This window comes from Pleurodeles waltl, chromosome 3_1 (assembly GCF_031143425.1).
Source record: "Pleurodeles waltl isolate 20211129_DDA chromosome 3_1, aPleWal1.hap1.20221129, whole genome shotgun sequence".
Classification (NCBI taxonomy): Eukaryota; Metazoa; Chordata; class Amphibia; order Caudata; family Salamandridae; genus Pleurodeles; species Pleurodeles waltl.
The window spans coordinates 1,376,619,273-1,376,639,037 of record NC_090440.1 but is presented as its reverse complement, the minus strand read 5'-3'; the positions used below and the strand labels follow the sequence as shown (position 1 = coordinate 1,376,639,037).

The 19,765-nt window shown below is 43.3% G+C and overlaps 1 protein-coding gene across 3 annotated transcripts in view; it reads left to right on the top strand.

Moving 5' to 3' along the window:
• Positions 1-19,765, top strand: part of SCMH1 (Scm polycomb group protein homolog 1) — a 400,787-nt gene that overhangs the window by 26,441 nt on the left and 354,581 nt on the right. For all 3 annotated transcript variants that reach the window (XM_069224887.1, XM_069224886.1, XM_069224888.1), the window contains one exon: positions 6,941-7,003. In XM_069224887.1, the coding sequence (XP_069080988.1) occupies positions 6,941-7,003 (63 nt within the window). The remainder of the gene's footprint in view (positions 1-6,940; positions 7,004-19,765) is intronic.

The following is a 19,765-nucleotide window of genomic DNA, read 5'->3' as shown; positions in this document are numbered from 1 at the left end:
ATTCAAAATGCCTCATTTTGTATACCTTTAGATTTCTTCATTAAAGTGGAGGTAGTACTTCATAAAATGATCTGGCCTGGAGTTGTCCTAGTTTGCCACTAGTATCCCTGTGTGGAGGGGTGTATAATGGGGGCATCAAAGCCCCTGACATAAGGGAGTATTACTAGTCATCACAGTTAGTGGTCCTGTTCTTTCCTTACACAGTAGCCTTCTCTGCCCTTAGTTAGGCATGCCATGGTATAAGAAAGAATACTATGGTAATTTTGGGGGGAAGAGTCCCGTTCTAGCTCCCAGCTCCTGCAAACAACTTAGTCCAGGCCTGTGTAAAAAGAAGTGATTCAATTGGATACCCAGCATGTGGACTCTGCTTTCCAGACACATTTGCAGGATCTGAAGGGATTCTGTAGTCAGGATCTGGAATTAAATCCTTTGCAAGTGTGAGCAGCGTTCTACTTCGATTCCTCTCAGCGTTATAGAGATATTCAGTTGAAACATGCAGTCCATGCCTATGCGGATAAACTGCTCAACATGCTGGACTCCTCAAGAGTGTGCATAGGATCTTACCAGAAAGATTTCTTAGGAAGACTGTATCTACCATATATAAAATACAGTATTAAACCCTACATGTTAGTCAGACTGTGAAATAAATGACAGATGATTTAGATCCGATGACAGAAGAAGTCTTGGATATATTGAAAATGTGCCACAATGAGATGGCCATTAGATCTGAGTTTAAGCAAAGACAGTTTAAGATTCTGTACAGAGTGTATTATTCATGCTCACAGCTTGCCAGGATGAGAGTTGTTGCTGATGCCTCCTGTTTGGCAGGTTGTGGTGATGAAGATACATTTTCCATTATTTGTGGCAAAGCTCATTGAGGAGGACTTTCTAGAGAATGTAAATGATGTTCTTGGTCGTTTTAGGGCTCCCTGTTGTGTTCTCTGAGAAGGTTTTGTTGCTGGTTATATAGAGAGACTTCTTTGTTAGGAAGTAACATATTCCTTTGTGACTTAAGCCCGATAATGGCAATAAGGAACATCACACAATTTCTGGGTAGTCGTCTTTCTCCTGAGGTGGATACTTGGGGCTCTTACAAGAACTGGGAAAGTTTGATAACCCTGGCTGGAGTACAGAGGGCTTGCTAAGTTGTAGTTCTTGCAGAGAAGCTCTTTCCAACTTCACGTTTGGCATATTCCCTCAGTGTGTTTGTTGTGTTTATCATATGCATTTCTTACTTTGTACTTCAGTGCTGAAAGTTGTAGTGCTGATTATGTCTTTGAGATAATGTTTATATCTTTCATATTTGACAACACAAAGGAACTTCTCTGTGATATGGCAGAACATGGTGATTTATAGCAGATCACATGAATAAAGGGGTATGTTGCATAATGGACAGAGAAATAAAATCCTTATTTAAAAAAAAAGTAAAGTGAACTTGAACATTTATGGGAATAGCCCATTTTAAGTGATTGCAGGCAAAGTCCTTGCGTTCTGTTCAGCCTGTTTTTTTGTGATACTACGTGTTGGTTGCTGGAGTGATTTATTCTTAATGTGTGCAGTCTCTCAACACCTCCTGAAGTACCTTCTACTGGTACAAGGCAGGGCAGACTTTAGCTGCGGGATACAAGACTGCAGGTGCCTTGCCATGGTACCTACAATCCTTGCCTTCAGGTTCACTCCTCTAGAACATAATTTTCTCATTTAGAGTACTCTCCTGTATGATCTTGGCTTTTGGGTTCACAGAATCAGGCTACTTTCTGAACATACAGTAAGGTGTTATGAAAATATAACAGTTTCCTCCCTCTTTTGAGATGTACTTATAATGACCCCTTTGTTGTCCGTACTCATATCAGCTTTGCCGATCCTGCAAAAACATGGGATTTCACATTTACAGCCTACAGTAGCAGTGTAGACTAGTATGAATATGTACTGTGCACAGGGCTTGGGCAGAGGCATTGTCTACCTACAGAACCAGTGTGTATGGGTATGAGTTTATACTGTAATGCAGTTAGGGTCAGAGAAGATTGTTTCAAGGAAAACAACTTTGGTTAAATTAAGTACAATTTTGGCAACAAATGAAGTTTGATATTTATGGTTAAGTACAAAACAGTAATTCCCTCTCACCATGCACTTATCGTGGCATTGCAAACACTGTTATGAACTACGTCGCACTACTAATACTGGCCATTATACTTGTCATCATTAGGCATTACCCTTGTCACCATCAATCACCTCTTCGAAGAAAGAAGTCAGGTCCTTTGTGGCCAATGCAGCTGTGTGCATTACATACCTGTATGCCCTGTGCACCTCTGTCAGACCCCATTTGGTGAGCTAGGGTGCAGACTGGCTACTGGTCTACCACTGTGGTAGCTGAGGTTGTTTGCCACTAGTGTTCTGGGGGTTTTCCACTATGGCTTTTGCACAATGTGCAAAGTACTTCTCTTTCAGTGCTTGGCTCTCACAGTAGTACATGTGATCAGTCACAGGCTTTTCAGGGAGGTAGTGTGGGGGCACAAGCCAAGGACTCAGCATTCAACCAACAGAGACAGTAATCAGTGTCCAGCCAGTGCTTGCAAAGCCTACCATCTTCACCAGCTGTCCTGGTGGACATTGCAGGGAAGGCCAAGTGAAGCCCATGTCTTCGGCCTTTCAAGTGATTGGACATGAACTACTAAGCACTTTTGGACACCTCAGCAAATGGGACCACTACTGTTTCAATGCTGACAACCGCACAGTAGGTACTGCCCACAAGTCAGTGCTGGAATCATGTAACAATGCAATGGTATAAAACAATTGCTGGTGCAAAATCACAGCACAGCAGTCCGGGGCAGGATCACGCTGCAAGGCAGGTGCAGCCTGACAAAGGTCTGTGCAGGATTCATGAAGTAGGCATTTGTGGCTTAACAAGAGTTGATTCAGGATTCACACAGCATGGCAGTTGATTCCTAGTCAGGGCAGGTGCAGAACTCACGCCAGTTGTAGCCCAACACAGGTATTTGCAAGACTCATGGCAGTTGCATCCCAACGTGGTCAGTGCAGTTCCTGGAAACAGGGAGGCCCTCTGCAGCACAAGTCCCTCTAGGCTTCACTCTCTTAATCAGTCTTCTTCCTGCGGGTAATCCTCTACCAGTAACAGACGGACCTCTTTTTCTGCAGGACCGGGCAGACTACTTTCCACACCCTGCGGCCAGACAGGTAGCAAGCTTCTAAGCAGAGCCCCAGCTCTTTCAGCAGAGGCCTTCAGGTTTAGACTTGGGGTGATATCCCCCCACCTCTGCAAGACTGGAAGACACTAGCCCTCGTCGCGTAGCAGCCCTTTGACTATTCTGCAGAGCACTCCATTGGTCAAGAAGTACCAGGAACTAAAACAAAGCAGGTGATGTGAGTCTCGCATTTATACACACTTTCTAAGCCGAGGTTTTGGATGCAAACTTTAGAACTGGTTTGTGGTGGTTTTCTTTCAAGTGCTCTTCTCAGGCTGCTTTTCTCACACAACTTTTTGTGTGATGTGTTTCTTCTCACAGTAGGCAGCAATACGGCTAGATTACTCACAACATGGACACAGTGAAGAATGAGGGTTCTGCACCTGGTTGTCATCAGCCATTATTAACAGTAATTGAGGACAGACAAAAGGGCCAACCCTTAAAACTTCCTCATCTTGCACAACAGAAAAAGCTTTCCCACTCCACAGTAGCCTCTTGCTAACAAAGCCATCTTGGGTTTTCTAAAGGCAGCCCTTTTTTTCCAGTGTCTGGAGTTCCAGCCACAAGAATGCAGGCAGTATACTTTCATTGTCTGGAGATGTTTTCCTTATCTTCCATCTTGTGCCATGTCAGACCAGGAGTATCCAAAATGGATCCCACTGTCTTTATATACTCACTCACATACATAACACATCTATCACACACTCTCAACATACACACAGTGTGTCAGTTCAAGGATCTGGGCTTCAGATAACAGAAGTTTACACGAGTAGTCAATCGGCCTCACTGACACATAAAAATAACTGGTCACACTAACAAAGCCCTGTACTCTACCACCACCATATGTGCTAAGCCCAGGACAGGGGCAGTAGTCCTCTGTCCACTTTAAGGGGATGCTTGGTATCATGGACAGATTCTGGATTTGAATTTGTCAGAGACAGGCCTAGGCATGCACGCTCGGTTAGTGTGACAACAGGGTTGAAATAAAAATTAGGATACCAGATATACTTGCAGCTGAGCAGAGTGTATGTGTGTGTGTGTGTGTGTGTGTGTGTGTAAGAAATACAGTAAAGTGTTCACACAAACAATAAATTCAGTTATATTTTATAGTCCAGTGGCCTGATACTAAGTCATATAAAATTAATGTATAATGATCCATTTCCATTCCCAACTTGTCAGATGTGCAGCAGATTGTCCATTTGCATCTTGTCAACATCAGTGCTATGGCCCTTCCTCGCTATCGTAGAAGTAGTATTTCAATAACTTGCGGCCTGTCGTCTCTTTCTCGTGGTTTGCACTGGAAAATTGGTTATCCAAAGGTGCTAATGTGGCATGATTTCTGATTTGACTTTTGTGTTGGTATATACAGGTCTTGATGTTTTGGGATATTTGCCAAATGTAGATTAATTTGTATGGACACCTTATATAATATACTTGAAGACAACCTTGTATGGTTCAGATGCCACATCTCTATTGTGGAGATCCTTCCTGTGCTTTACAATGGTTTGAACTGTCCTGTCGGTTCCATAGCGAAATGTGGTACTACACATTACCGTATCTGTTTGTTTTTTCCTTTTGGTAGCAATGGTTCATCTCAGGGATAATACCAGGCTCTTTCAAAGAGGGCATGGAGTATCTTATTGTAGGGTTGAGATTGAGTTGAACTACACAGCAGCCATGATTGATGTCAGGGTAAGTGAAAAGCAAGTAGCTGGATGTCTCTTGGGCAATGATTTGATTGCCCCAAGCTTGGTGTCAAGCCCAGAAGCCTTTATGGCTTAGACATCGTCAGCTGTGTTAACCAGAGCACCAGCTGCACATCAGTGTCGGAGTGATGCTGAGGTCATCTCTGTCACAAAAATAGGCATAACATTTAAGTCTACAAAACAATAGAGTTGTTTGGTAAATATAAGGCATAGATGTGTTTGAATAAGCCGCTGTAAAAAGTTCTTGGTGTTGACTAAATCCCCAATCTATATCTTGAATATATGGCCAGTGTAACTATCTTTTCTATATCTGGATGTTTGATTTGTGAGCATTGCTGTTTCAGAAAATGATGGTGTCTTAATAAAAAGTCTACATAAACTATTTCAGAAGGTGGAGCGAAATAAGCCTGCATGTGTAGGTGCCTTAAGTCTGGTGATAGAAATTCTGATCAAATTCAGAATAGTTGTTTATGAGCGTGATGTTAAATATCGATAGAATAAAGTCCACTGTCTCATCCATAGGAGCCTGGCATTCCTCAAACATCTGTTTAATGACCATCCTCCTCTAGGAAAATTAGCATATATGTACTCAGTGTCCGTGAATACTAATCATCTTTGTTATCAAAAGCCACATTTTCAGTCTGTGTTATAAAGTCTCCAATGTCACCAATTTAACTCTCTGTACATAGGTTTAAGTCCTTGATGTGACTTTCTCAATAGGCTGAAGGACTGAATCGCATCCTTAAACAATTCTCCCTGAGAAGGAGAGATCCCAGATATTGTACTTAAGTGTATTCGGACGTCATATTCAAGTAAAATAACTTGTTACAAATGATGCACTCATTTTAAAACTTGTTTTTAAAAAAACAGAGTTATATTTTTATTTCTTATAAAGGGTGTTTGTGTAATTTAGGGTAAATGTCGTCTCTGTATAAGTAGTGGGCAATTTCCTGCCTATATTCAGTGCTATTGTCGACCACTATGCATCTGTCTTTGTTTCCTGGCTTAATTGTGATCCCTAAGTTGCTTTTGAGGCCATTCAATGTCAAGTTCTCATTCTTACTGATGCTAAATGGAAGAAATTCCTGTTCTTCCTCCAGCTTTGAGATCTCCTTACATAATAAATACATGAATGCAAGCACTTCAGGATGCAGCAAGGAAGCTAGAGGATTAAAAGAAGTGTGTGTGCATAGTCCAGCTTTACCACATGTCCCCATATTTGGGATGTCTTTTTAAGACAGTGGTTAACCGTGTTCCTCTTACGAGATTGAGAATTTCCAGCTGTAAGCTGAAAAAGTAAGGGCATTCAGTAGAAATTTAGTAGAGACATTTGCTAATAAGAGTCAGACTGAAGGTATGCTTTTATAGGGCGAGCATTAGTATAGTTGTTTTTATAATGTTCATATTGTGGGGGTCCCCAGCAGTAGAATTAGTTTCAGGTTCGTTCGCCCAAACTACCCCCCCTCCCCCACCAACACAACCCTCCCCCTCCACTGTGTAATAAAGGCATGCCCTCTGCATGTTTTAAACAAGTACTCCCCTTGAATTGTGCCCTATGTGTGGTACATATAAGGTGGGTCTCTCTGAGATCAAAGGCTAACCATGACCTCTCTATCTAAATGCCCATGTATGTAGTATAAACAAAAAAGGGCGAAGGCCATGCCTTTTGTAAGCAACATTAAGGTGTTAAGTATTGCTTGTATCTTGAAAGTACAGGGTATCACAAGTGTTGATGCCTAGTAGGCACTGCATACTGGTGTACTCTATGAAGCTAGGCTCTCATAATGCTAATTGTGCAATCTGCAAAGCTGTTGGTGAGATCTTTTGTGTAATAAAGTATGAGAGATCATGAGCACTCCATAGGGGTGTGCATGGCCAACATTCGCTGGCAAATTTGTGGTCCTTTTAAGACGTGTGCTTGAACTGAACTTCTCATTAATTATTTGTCTAACTTAATAGTTCTGCTCTCCAGAAATGTGCACTGCTTCAAACCATTAATCAAAAGCATGGTTTGTTTTCTTGTATTTGTAGACTGGAAAAATGGCAGAAAGCAAAGACCTGGCCGCCCATCCGAACCCCCAGCGCAGTACCAAGGTAAGAGCATTATAATGATTACTCCTCTTCAGTTAGTTCACAGATGCGTATTCCTTTTTCGCCCCACCATATCTGAAAAAGACAGTCATCAGACATTTGCAGTTAGCACAGCCTACAAAGCAGCTTTTCTGCATATTGTTTCTAGTACAGAACTATTCAGTCTAAGTGATGTTGCATCGCAACATATCACAACACAGCTCTGTCAGAAAATAAATACAAAAATAATACCAACCACAAATCAGTTGATTGTGCAACATATACATTGCTTTCTGAAAGTCACTGCTGCTCATTGTCGGGCAGGAGGTTGGCTTTTTACTTTTACAACAAGAATGAAACGGAGAAATTAAAAAAGGCGGTATGTCGAAGCTTTCTAGAGTACAATTGTAATAAGTGGTCACTATATGTTTTGTTCTTTCATGGATGTTATTTTTACCAACGTCTAAACACTAAGCCGTGTCTTTATGGCCAAGACTTAAAATGAGTTCAGAGATCAGTTTGTTGATTCTAGTGTAAGAAACACACACCCTTTCCAGTCATATACACCTCAATCTGCACCTTACACCCTTTAAAAATATGGCTAACATCTGTATAGATGCTCTTCATTCAACCTGAATCTTTGTCAAAATATCTAAAGGCTACTTGTTTACTAATCAGAAAACCACAAGTGCTTCTTTAAGAATGTGTGTTGAGGTCAGTCGCCCAAAAAGAATACTACCTGTTGACTTGAGACATCTGCTGTACCCATTCTATCATGGATAGTTGCTAGATTAGAAAGAACCTTAGGTGAGAAGGGCGGGAAATCAATTGTACGGATGTTTTATAATTGTTATTACCAGTGAAAAAAGCCTGGAAGGCACTGTGTTTAGGTTTAGTTTTGACAGCAAGCTGTTTCTGTCACACAGATCTGTTGTCTCTAATATACTTAGGATGGGCTTTGAATCCACCTCCTTCAATCACTGGCTGATTTTTCAACAAGCCATTTCAGTTATTTGCATGAGACCTTGTCAGTCATGCTTGTGGGTTTATGTTTCCACATTCAATTATGTGTTTGATTTGAACTGTAATAGGGATTATTGTGCCACTACAGGCCTCACTTTCAGGTCCTTGATAAATACTCCTCTTTGTGTCTGTGCTGCTTGCTCATTCTTACTCCTACTATGTGCATCACTGTACATTCCTCCTCCCCCTCTTTACTTTGTGTAATGATCGAGGTTTTCCTGACCTTGTGTATCACTTGATTCTCCCCTTTTCACTATGTCTCTCCGTTGTTCCTCCTTCCCCCATGCTTCCCACCTCCACTATGTCACTCTGTTGTTCGTCCTTCCCCATCCTTCCTCTGTGCCTCATTTTTTAGAGCAGATTCATTAAATAAAAGCTTAATGGTCATATTGTCAGTGTTTAACTTAGCATAACCAGGCCTTAAGTTGATATGACTGGGCCTCAGCCTGCCTGCACTGACATGCTTTTTTGCAATTATGTGAGTCATGCTGTGAGGCGGCAAGCTGGCGACGGCTTGGGCCAGGCCGTGAGAAGTAATGGAGCGGCAGCGGAAAGTTCGAACAGGCAGGGCCACAACAAAAGTGCAGTGCGCCCACCTCCCGGAATCAAAGCGTTGTGCCCAGTGCTTGCTGCAGAAGGAGGCCAGTTCCAGCTGCAGAAGGAGGCCAGTGCCAGAGATCTTCTCTGTGTTATGGAGGTGTGCTGAGCGGGACCTTCATTATACGTGCTGGCATAGGAGCTGATGTCTGCATGGGCGGGCCTGCTAGATGAATCCGTGCTGAGGCCTGGCCATGAGGCTGTGGTGTGAGAGGGACTTGGCAGTGCCAGGAGGAATCAATCGAGGAGCTCGGACAGGCGAGGTGTATTTGGGAGACCTAGGCCAGGGTCATTGAGGAGGAGCCCCAGGGCAGGTGACTGGGGTACAGACACAGGCTAGTACCGGACCGGACAGTAGTGAAGGAGTGCTCGCCTCTGTTGGTGATGCCGCCCCCCTTGGAGTGAAGCCTGCGCTTGCCGAGTTTTCCAAGGAGGCCTGTTGTGTTGTGTGTCACACCTACTACTATTGAGCCACCTTGAAGTGGTCTGGCCCCTGAGCTGGGGGCCCTGGACCTCAGGGTGACAGGGGCTGTTGGAATCTGGAATATGTTACCTGGCCTTCGTGTGTGGAGTAGGGCATAAGGCGCATGGCTCGCCTCTGAGCCTGAGAGGAGTTTTACAGTAGATGGCCTCTGGGTGCCCATCCTGAACCCAGAGATGGGAAAGGATAGACAGGCCATGACTGTGCAGTCCAATAAGATGGACATCTTTACCCCCGTGCCGACAAATGGCACCCCTGGGGAGCAGGACAGGCCGGGCGAATCTGCGGCTGCTGACTCCCCCCCCCAATGATGACAGACATTATGGATGAAATACATGGGTCTAGCGAGTCCATGCTGTGCAAGATCCACACGGTAGCTATTGAAGTGAACCTGCTCCGCGCTGATGTTCGGAAAATATCAAGAGAAAATGCTGAAGAGAGGGTCACAGATGCTGAAGAGGTGGTTGCCATGAAAAAGACTGTGGCTGCACTTCAGTCCCTATTGGTGTGAATGGACTTGGAGGGGCATTCCCATAAAAATAACCTGCTCGTTGTGGTTTTCCTTGAACAAGCGGAGGGTTCCTAGAGGACTGGAATGTACGCTCCCTGAAATCCAAGCTCTCAAAGTTCCTCACCACTGATGCGTGTTGGACGCTGGCCCCGCTGTCAAGACCACAGGCGTCCCCTTGTGCCATCTTTGCTTGCCTATTTAATTTCAGGGATTGGGACACAATCCTACAACATATTTGAGTCCATGGGTCACCACAGTATGAAGGAAGGATCATCATGGTTTTCCCTGACTATACTGGCTAGGTGCAGGGACTCTGCCGGTCAAAAAGAGGCTGTGTGACTTAGACTTACGATTGAAATCTTGAATATAGGAAGGGTGATGGAGGGGCTCAAACTCAGTGAAAGTCTGCAACACCCTCTGGCTGTCCCTGATGGACAAGCTGGCAGTGGTTAAAATGATTATTCTGTTGCGCTGCCTGCATGTCTTTCATAAAGCCATGTTTAAAATCTCTATAAGTTACGCTGCTGAACTGGACAAATTAGTGGTGGTACTGTTATAGGCCTTGGGCTGGAAGATGGTTAGTCTGGCACACACAAGCATCCCTGGAGGAATGACTGGAACTGCCATACATGGATCTGTACTACCTAGCTTCTCAATTGCATCATGTGGTACATTGTTTTTGATGCAGAGGTGAATTGAGAGCAAAGACGGGGTAAATGCTGGAGAATTCCTTTGCTGGAGCTCTTGATGGTGGGGCCTGGAGTTCTGGAATCGGTTACGTTTGTGGTCAGGCAGGTATGTACAGCCTGGTAGAGAGCTGTCAGACGGGTATTGTTGTTGGCTCCTCATATGCCTGACCTGTGTTTGGACACTGCGTCAGTTCACCCTCATGTCGCAGATGATGTTTGTCGATAAGTGGCGTGCAAGGGGATGTGACACTTTGCAGGACTTGTATTCAAATGATCGGTTTATCACTTTGGCTGACGAAATAGAATCCTTTAACCTGCGGACAGTACTGTTTCTGCACTTTGCCAAATAGTGGCGACGGGCCGCAGGCTCTGGCCTTCCTTTCCAGATGCGCCACAGGAATTGCAGACATTGGGGTCTTTGCTTGGTATGGCTGGGGGTTGAAGGCTGATCTCGCATGTGTACAGGGTGCTAAAAAAGGAACTCCTGTTGCATATCCTGCCAGTGCACAACAGATGGCACAAAATTATGAGTGCCCCCCTCTCAGATAAGGAATGGGAAGGTGTACATGAAGGGGTGAAGAGGACTTCCACAAATGTGAGTTTGAAACTGCTTCAGTCCAATGTAGTCTACCAGGTAAACCTCACTGGACCATGCTGCATGCTGTTTATCCCGGGTGTTCGTCCTCCTGTCCCCACTGTTCCAGGACTGGGGCAGAATTTATACACATGTTCTGGGGTGTCCCGAGCTTGACATATGCTGGCAGGCAATACTGGAGGCCTTGACTCAGTTATGCGATGGTCCGTTCCCCGAAATATCGGCGGTGCCTGTGGGGATGGTCCCAGCTCAGAAGAAAAAAATAACTTAGTTGGAAATTTCTCCTTTTGGGATTGGTGCTTTCTAAGCACAGAGTGGCACCAGATGGCTGTCCCCCATCTCTCCAAGACTGGCTGACTGGCTGTGTGATATGGCTGTATGGGCAGTGTCAGAAGAGGCATGTGTGGAGAACTCGCAGAGATAACAGGCTTGGGAACGATCTCCAGGCCTGAGAAACTATGCTGGCCGAACTTCTAGAGCTCCCGGACACCTGACCCCTGCGAAAATTGTGGTGTGTAAGAGGGTGGGCCAGGCCTAAAAAAACCACAAAAATGTCACTAGACCTGCAGGTCGAGTAACTTGAACAATTTACTTGACCTTACTGTAATGAATTGACCTGTAAATGCGTCTCAGATTGTGTGATCCTAGGCAAATATTTTATTTTACAGAGTCATCTTTTTCTTCATTCTCAAATATATCTTAAAATATCTGAGCTTAGCATTTCTGCTGTACAAACAATCTCTTTTGTTTGATTAAATAGACTAAACGTGTGCTAAATGTATAATAAGAATCTAGCCCACATATAGGATACATATAGGATGCACACGAACTATGACTTGTCTCTCTTAGTTTACCGATAGCATTTCCAACAGGGCAGGATTGTTTCTCAGTTAATGTTTGAACAGTCGGTTTAAAAAATATATTCCCAAAGCATGATATGGTAGCACACTGCCATTTACAGAAAGTGAATTTTCAATCTATGTCCAAAAACCTTCCCACTAACTTGCAGCTTTGATGATAAAACTATATAGTGTTTTAACAATAATCTGTGAAAATTGTATTGTTGAAAACATATCTATCATTTGCACATCACCAAATAAAGTGTTATGATTAGTTTTCATCATATTAAAATATTTTTTTATCACAAAGAAGTAACAAAAATTGCCTTTCACAACTACTAACATACATTTTGAAATATTAGTACAGTTGACTTAGTTATTTAAATGTTGTGTATTAGGAAAAACCTGAAACCCACAGCCTTTCATTTTACGCTTTTCACAACAGGCCAGGCAGTTCACCTTACACAATCCTGGAACTCTTCAGTCAGAAGGAAAAATGTGAGAAATGCAAAATGGGATGTGAGAAAGTAGCGAATCCCTAATAGAGATTTCCCAAAGTTCACAATCGCTATTAGGGAATCGTTAATAGGGAATGGGACTCCATTCATCCCTATGGGCCTGAAGGCCCAGAGGTGCGAATGGTTTTGCATTCCCTAATTTGAGAATTCCTGTTAGAAATTTGCAACTTACGTAAAGCAATTCCAAGGAAGCTGGGGGCCGAAGGCCCCGTTTGATGCACCCCATTCAAAGAAATTGGGCACATGTAAAGCGCACACATGCCATAAGGGCATGTGTGCGCTACATGGCACTTTTAAAAATGCATTTTTAATGCATTTTCAAAAATTGCACATGGTTACCACCAAATTTGAATTTGTGGTAATTGCATTTCCTAAATGCCAAGTTCGTATTTAGGAAATGCATGATACATGTGCATTTGTAATTGCAAATAGGTACTTCCTATTTGCAATTACCTATTTAGGGAATCGCTATTTTAGTGATTCCTTAAATTGCACTGTGAATGCCTTTAATAAATCCTGAAAGGGTATTTTGTATTCGCAAACTGAGGAATTTTGTGATTTGCACCGTTTACAAATGCAAAATTGTTTGATACATCTGGTCCTTAATTACAATAGGTCTTTGTAGAAATACCAACTGTATAGCACAATTGCGGTAGACTCTAGAACTAAGAGCCTAACAAGTAGACAGTCAGGGCAAAATGTTAAATTCCTAGACGAACACTTCTTCCTGTTAGATAAATAATTTCACCTGAAGGAATTTTAGGGCACAGGATTAGAGAAGCAAGAAAGTAGCTTTCAGCTGTCTCAGTGTCACGTGAATTCAAGCCACGGCAGCATAGATGCAACATGATGGTAGCTTTTGGTTTTTGGCCTTTGCTAAATAGTTAACCTAGATGTGTTAATGCATGACTACATTGGCGATTTGATTTTCGTTTCAGCAACTTTTCATAATAATTGGCCATATATGTTTACAAAGGTAACTTTATACTTGAGTGTTTGTGTTATTTCTCAATGATCAGCAATATTATGCACAACATAAATCAGCATCCTAATGGAAGTTCACAAACCTTTCTTAAGACTTTCACACAGAAGATACCCTTTGATATCCTCTGATATAACACCTGGGTTTTCTTCATTTTTTACTTTTACCATTAATACACATGCCAGTGAGGGCAGTTTGTTTTTCCTGTCCTCCTGTCTGTTTCTTTTTCACGTGGTGAACCTTTTGGAATTAACACTTCTTTTGCATGAATTATGGTAGGATCTAAGGATACGTGGTTGAAAGTGACTCCTTTTTCTGTATAACCTTTAGAAAGCCCTGAGTCTGCAGGCTAGGCTAGGGCGAAACATGTGTTGGTTATGTCATGAAATGCTGGAAACTAGATTTGTTTGGACCTGATAAAAGTGGTTGTGTTTTGTTGTGGATGCCTGCCGATAGCACATTTATGCCTGGCATGAGGTAGTAGGTGTGGGACTCCTCGCCACACACTAACCATTGGGTAAAAGTTACTTTCGACAGTGAAGACTGCAGATAGAGTAGGTTCACAACCCACTAATTCACAGAGTTGAGCTCGCGTTCGCTACGTGGATCTAGAAGGAAGAGCACTGAACAATTAAAAAGCACAAAGAGTAGAACAACAGCAACGCGAACAACAAGAAAAACAAACTAGAACAACTAGAACTCTGAAAAGCCCAAACGCAATTCAAGGTGTTCCAGTGGAAAGTTGTGCAAATCATAAAACAAATAAATATGAAAATGGGACAAATGTAATAATTCTGACCAAAGATGACATTTAATTCTGATCTGATTGGTCTAACCGTGTGATCGAAGTAGAAGGAGCAGTGCAAACAATACAAGATTGTGAAAGGCCTAAGATCAGAAGATCGGCAAAAGTAAGAGTGCCAAACAAGACGTACACAGCACCAGAATAGGCATATTTGACAAAAGACTGAATCAAAAGAAAGAGACATTGATCTGAGAGACTGTCAATTTCTGTTGGATAACCTCAATGAATAGTCTTTAACTGAGAATGATGGTGATCTACACTGACGAGTTCCTGATGGAGTAATGAAGCTGTTTTTTTTTACATTTCTGAGACGATTTTTTAACTTTTTTTTATCATAACGTGCCTGCGTAGTTCTTTTAGATTTGGAAACAGAGTTTAAAGGTTTTTAGTTACGCTTGCATGTAATAGTTAATGCCCGCTGTCAGGAAGGATTTTTTTATTAGCTTAATCGTTCACCTGAAGATAAGGCTGTATCTGCATTGAACTTAATAAACTGAACTCTTGAATTGTATGCCCGCATTGGGTGTATTGATCCACTTTTAGAACTGAACATACTTACATTAAAATATCTAATGTTGTTGAAGAACGTGTTTTTGAAATGTTTGCACCTTGTTAGAGATTTGTTTTCTAAAGTATTTTTAGCAAGAAGATGGCTACTTGTATCAACTTGTGCTCGGTCTAAAAGTAATTTTTATGATTCTCATTATTGGTTTTAATTGCCATTTTATTGAGTTTATATATTCTTGATGGGTTTGTTTATGAAGACAAAAAAGATTTACGTAATAATAATGATACAAAAGATAGCAGATTAGATTATAGAAATGTTTCTGTTGCAAATTTAAGGGAAATACTTCTGTTAATTTGCTTGATGAATATGCAGGTATAATGAATGAGAGTAATTGCTATATCTGCACCTATTTGTCAACTTATGTTACTGAGAAAGTTAAATATTCTCAAGGGTGGTCACGCCGGGCTGCAAGATGGCTGCTCTAAAGAGGGCTCTGCAGGCCGGCTGCAATATCCGCACATATTGAGGACATTGAACTCACCACGGGCAATGCCACAGCACTCTGGAGCTGTGGGCAACATACTGAGGGGCTGCTGCTGCTAGCTGGTGGCCTGGGAGACCCGAATGAGGCTGCGCTACCCAGAGACAGGAGTAGCGGTGAGCATACACCCGGCCGGGAGGGCTTGGGTGCCTCTGCGTTGAAGACGCAACCCGGTAGGTGCAGGGGAAGGAGCCCTGGGCCTGAGGAGCTGTGGCCTGGTGGGCAATGCAGGATTGAAGCTGCCTCCTCCCCACTTACTCCCTGGATTGGCAACGGCGCCCATGCTGGTGAAGTGGGAGCAACCAAGGATACCGGGACCACCCGAGACTCCCCAGACAGCTGCCCCTGCTGACTGCTCTTTAGCGGGCAGATAACGTTTAATGTGCTGACGGGGGAAGGGTGGACTGGGCAGGCATTTTGGTTGTGCCCCCTCAGTGATGCTGATGCCCATCCCCCAATCGGGGCGGCAGAGCGGGCCTGCTTGTGCCCACCACCAAGAACGTGGTGGCAGGGAAAGGGGGGCCCTCCTGGCAATGGCAGCTTGGCCACAATACTGGTGCCTGCACCCAACAGAGGGTGCATCTCCGTGATGGGAGGTGCTGGGGAAGGCTGGTCCCTCTTGTCTAGGCTGTACCTGTCATCTGTTATCATGGGCAAGTCAGATGTCAAACAGGCAAAACTCACCTTTGAGGGCAAAAAACGCATCTGGCACACTGAGGGTGAGAGGCCCACTGGAGCGTCTATGTGCCCCCAGGTGGAGGAGGAGGAGGACCCCAAAGAGCCTGATCTCAAGGAAATACTTCTTGACATGAAATCCAGTCTGAAAACCATTAATGGCAAGTTGGACCTCCCAGCCGCTCGCCTCGACCAGGTCAAACAGCGGTAGACACTCACACGTCCATGCTGGACTGCCTAGAAACCCGGATATCTGCATTGACGACCAGCAGACTGAATCCAAAGAGCATCTATTAAAAATGGACAAGATACCTGACATCATTAAGGCCAAGAACAAAGACCTAAAGGCCAGATCCCGACGTAGCCATCTTCGCATTATTGGTGTTCCGGAGTCCACCTCCAAAGTGGAGGACTTTGTCGCGGATATGATATTTAGCCTGTTTGTTGTTATAGTGGACCGGGCCCATCGTTCGCTTGGCCGTCGGCCGCACTCGGGGGTCGCCTGCCAGACCGATAGTCGCCAAAATCCTGAACTACTGAGACAGGGACACGATTCTACGTTTAGCTGGTTAAAGGGGCCCTCTGCAGCACTTTGTCAATGTCATCGCTTTCTTTCCTGACTATACTCTGAGCGTGCTTCTAATTCCTAGCTGTGAAAAAGCTCCTGCAAAAGGCTGAAATAGCATACGCACTATTACATCCCGTCAGGCTCAGAATCTCCGTCGATGGCAAATCACATTTCTTTACAGACGCCAAGTCGGCCCTGAAGTTTACCAAACTCACTGGCAAGAAGCACTGTCCAGGCGGAAGGTTCGCCTGGGATGCGACTCTCTAAGTGACAATGATTGAGCCTCCGGGGCGGCTCTCCACTGTTAATAAGTCTACCAGGGTACTGTGTTAAAATTACTTCTGTGTAACATCTCCAAATGGCCTCACATCCGAGGTCCGGCCACCTAGCCATTGAGCTACGGATATGCCCAGAGTTACTTCGCCCCAAGGGAAGTTTCCTATGCTTCTTTCCTTTCTGTGGGTACGGGTTAGTAAGGGTGGGAGGAGTCTCAACCGAGTTTGGGGGTTGGAGTGTGTGGGTAGTGGTTGGGATGTTTGCATTACAGTTTTGCAATTTGTTTATGTCTTTTTTGCTGAGGTACATGATAAGGTTTCCCTTACACGCGGCTTGAATCACCAAGCTACAATACCAGCCAAGGAGCCCACAGTCCTCAAGATAGTACACACCTCAGCACTAGGGCCACTCTGAAGTGATTAACCTGGAATGTACGTGGCCTTAACGATGCAAGGAAGTCTCGCCTCATGCAATCTTATGTTAACAGACACACAATTGACATTTGTTTCCTCAAGAAACACACATAGCTGACCCCAAATACCCTCACCTGAAAGCCAGAGGATTGGACACAGCTTATTCCTTAACATACTCCAATTAGGGGGTCACAATACTCTTACGCAGAGATCTCGCTTGGCAAGTGGCTCATGCAATACTCGACTCTGAGAGCAGATACGTTGTCCTGACAGGCTCATTGGGAGGACATCCTGTTACACTCATGGCCGTACGTGGATGACCCTGAATTTTATTCAGCACTGTGGTCTAGAATACAGGGTTTTAGACCTCGAGTTGCTAGGACTAGGCCTCAGCCTGCCTGCACTCACATATACTTTGTAATTATGAAAAGAAAGTGCTGTTTTATTCTTCATGAGTTAGAGGGCTTCTAGAGGTCTTTCCCCTTAACAAGAAAAGTGTTGAAACAGGATCTGTTTTGTGCTGCAGCTTCTAATACTGTACCTAACTTGTGCTTTGACTGAAGCCAAGCCAGAGATGTTCTCATAAAGTTGCAAATAATGAATGCTGGTCCTGCCTGCAACCGTAGCTTTTTGCTTATTTATTTAAATGGTTTATTGTGTAGCTATGCAATGTCACCCCGTTGTATATAGGTTAAAGAAGACACTAGAATATTAATATTTAAGCAGCTCTTCAAGTAGCCTTTTAGGTGTAACATAATTTCTGAAATGTTTGTCATGTAACGTTATTAGTTCATCCCTCTGATACCACCTCACATTATTCTGACAGCGTTCTTTGTCACTCCTCTGTAACTATAAAAAGTGCCTATTGTGTGTGCTAGACCTTTTACTCTTTTCCACAGAGGCAGACGTTGTCGGTCTTCATTTGACCGAATACTTACACTTTTTTCTTCACTTATGATATAAATTTATACTGCTTTGATTCTTAATTGTAATTAAACATTGCTGGTTTTGACTTAGAATATTGTTCCATGTAGGGTTTCTTTGTTTGCCTTGGGTCCTAGTCCTTTGGGACTCACCCAGCCCCTGTCCTGCACATTGGCCCTTCAGCAGTTTATGGGTGCAAAACGCCCACACACTCCTCGCTGCCCATTCCTACCACACATTCTTCTGTCCATTATTCTCCATGCTGTTGCTACCAACTCACCCCTTCTCTCCTCAGCCATCAGATGTGCTTCCCCACCTGTTCCCTCGCCCGCACCCTGCCTGAACTCTCAATCTTACAGTCACATGCATGGAGCTGTAGGGGAGTGTCCCGTTCTGCCAAAGTCTGTTTTTTTCATAGAAACAAAATGCAGCCTGTCTTGATTGCTCCCAGGCCTTCGTAGCAGTACTCCTTTTGTTTCTATTTCAATTGAAGCTATGGAGGCATGTGATCCCTTTGTTATAGTCCTATTTGTCTATGCTATTTAAACAATAGAAAGACTTTATTGAAGGCTGCATAACCACCCGAGCTGCCGTTCCGCTGGCAAAAAAACAGGACTGCAATGAAGGCAATAGAGTCTTCAGTACAGACTGCCAATCGTTTCTCAGATGTGTCTGTATTTAACTTGCCAATGCTTTGGTTACATGCATTGGCACATTAAACACAGACCTGGTAGCTTTGCCAGTGCTTGTTATGCATATTTCTCTTATGTCTCCTCTGGTGTCCTGTAACACAGGAATCATAGATTCATTGGCTGCAATATGTAAATCTCTTATCTGCATATACCTCCTTATGTCATCAATAGCGAAATCCATTTGCAGACCCTAACCAATGGCTGAAATTGAAACTCTTTTAACGCCCTGTATGCTACGGACATGCTGGAGCCATATATACCAGCGGTGCGCAGGTGCTATGGACGGGTCCAGCATGTTCTAGCACTAGGGACAGGAAATCCTGTTTCTGTTTTTTTTTTTTTTAGCTTCAATAAACTACCAGTGGTTGTATTTGTTTAAGAAAATAGATGTATTGATTTCTTTAATTTCTTATAGTGACTGTAAATAAATGATCAACAGCAAAGTGAAAATGTATTGATTTAGAACATGGAAAGGATGAGATAATTACTACGCTGCAACACAACAAACACCAAGTTGTGAAATTGGAAGCAAATTACTACGAAAATAATAAAGTATGGTTTAGAAAGGTTTAGAATCAAACTTGGTATAATCCATTTCTTAAAGCGTAAAAAAGACACTTTAAAATTTGAAGTGGACAAAATAAAAACATTGGACTAAACACAACGAAATAAACACCCTCACAAGAGCAATATGGAAGGGCAGTCAGCAATACATAGAACAGACAACTTGAAGCTATGCTAAAGTACCCTTCTCTTTATCTTCCTGAGAAAATAGGTTCATTATTTTCTTTCAGTTCTACTGTCTGAAAGAGGAAAACTAATAGTGATAAAGTATGGCTTGAGTCCGGGGATAGGATCCGGAATTTGCTGAGCGCCTGTAATCCCTCCTGATGCTGATGGCCATGCTATTGATGACATGATTAAGTGCACTCTTTTAAAGTATGCAATTAAGTGTAGTAAGCGTGCTCTAAAAAAGCTAAACAAGCAAGCATTTGCAATACAATCGGTCTCGCATTTGATTGAGTTTGAGCTATTGGCGTTGCAAATGCATAACTGGGCTTTTCTTGGCACATACATTGGTCGACTCTGCCACAAAATTTGATCTTCTCTACCACATAATTCCAGTGGCACTGCATATGACTAAAGCAC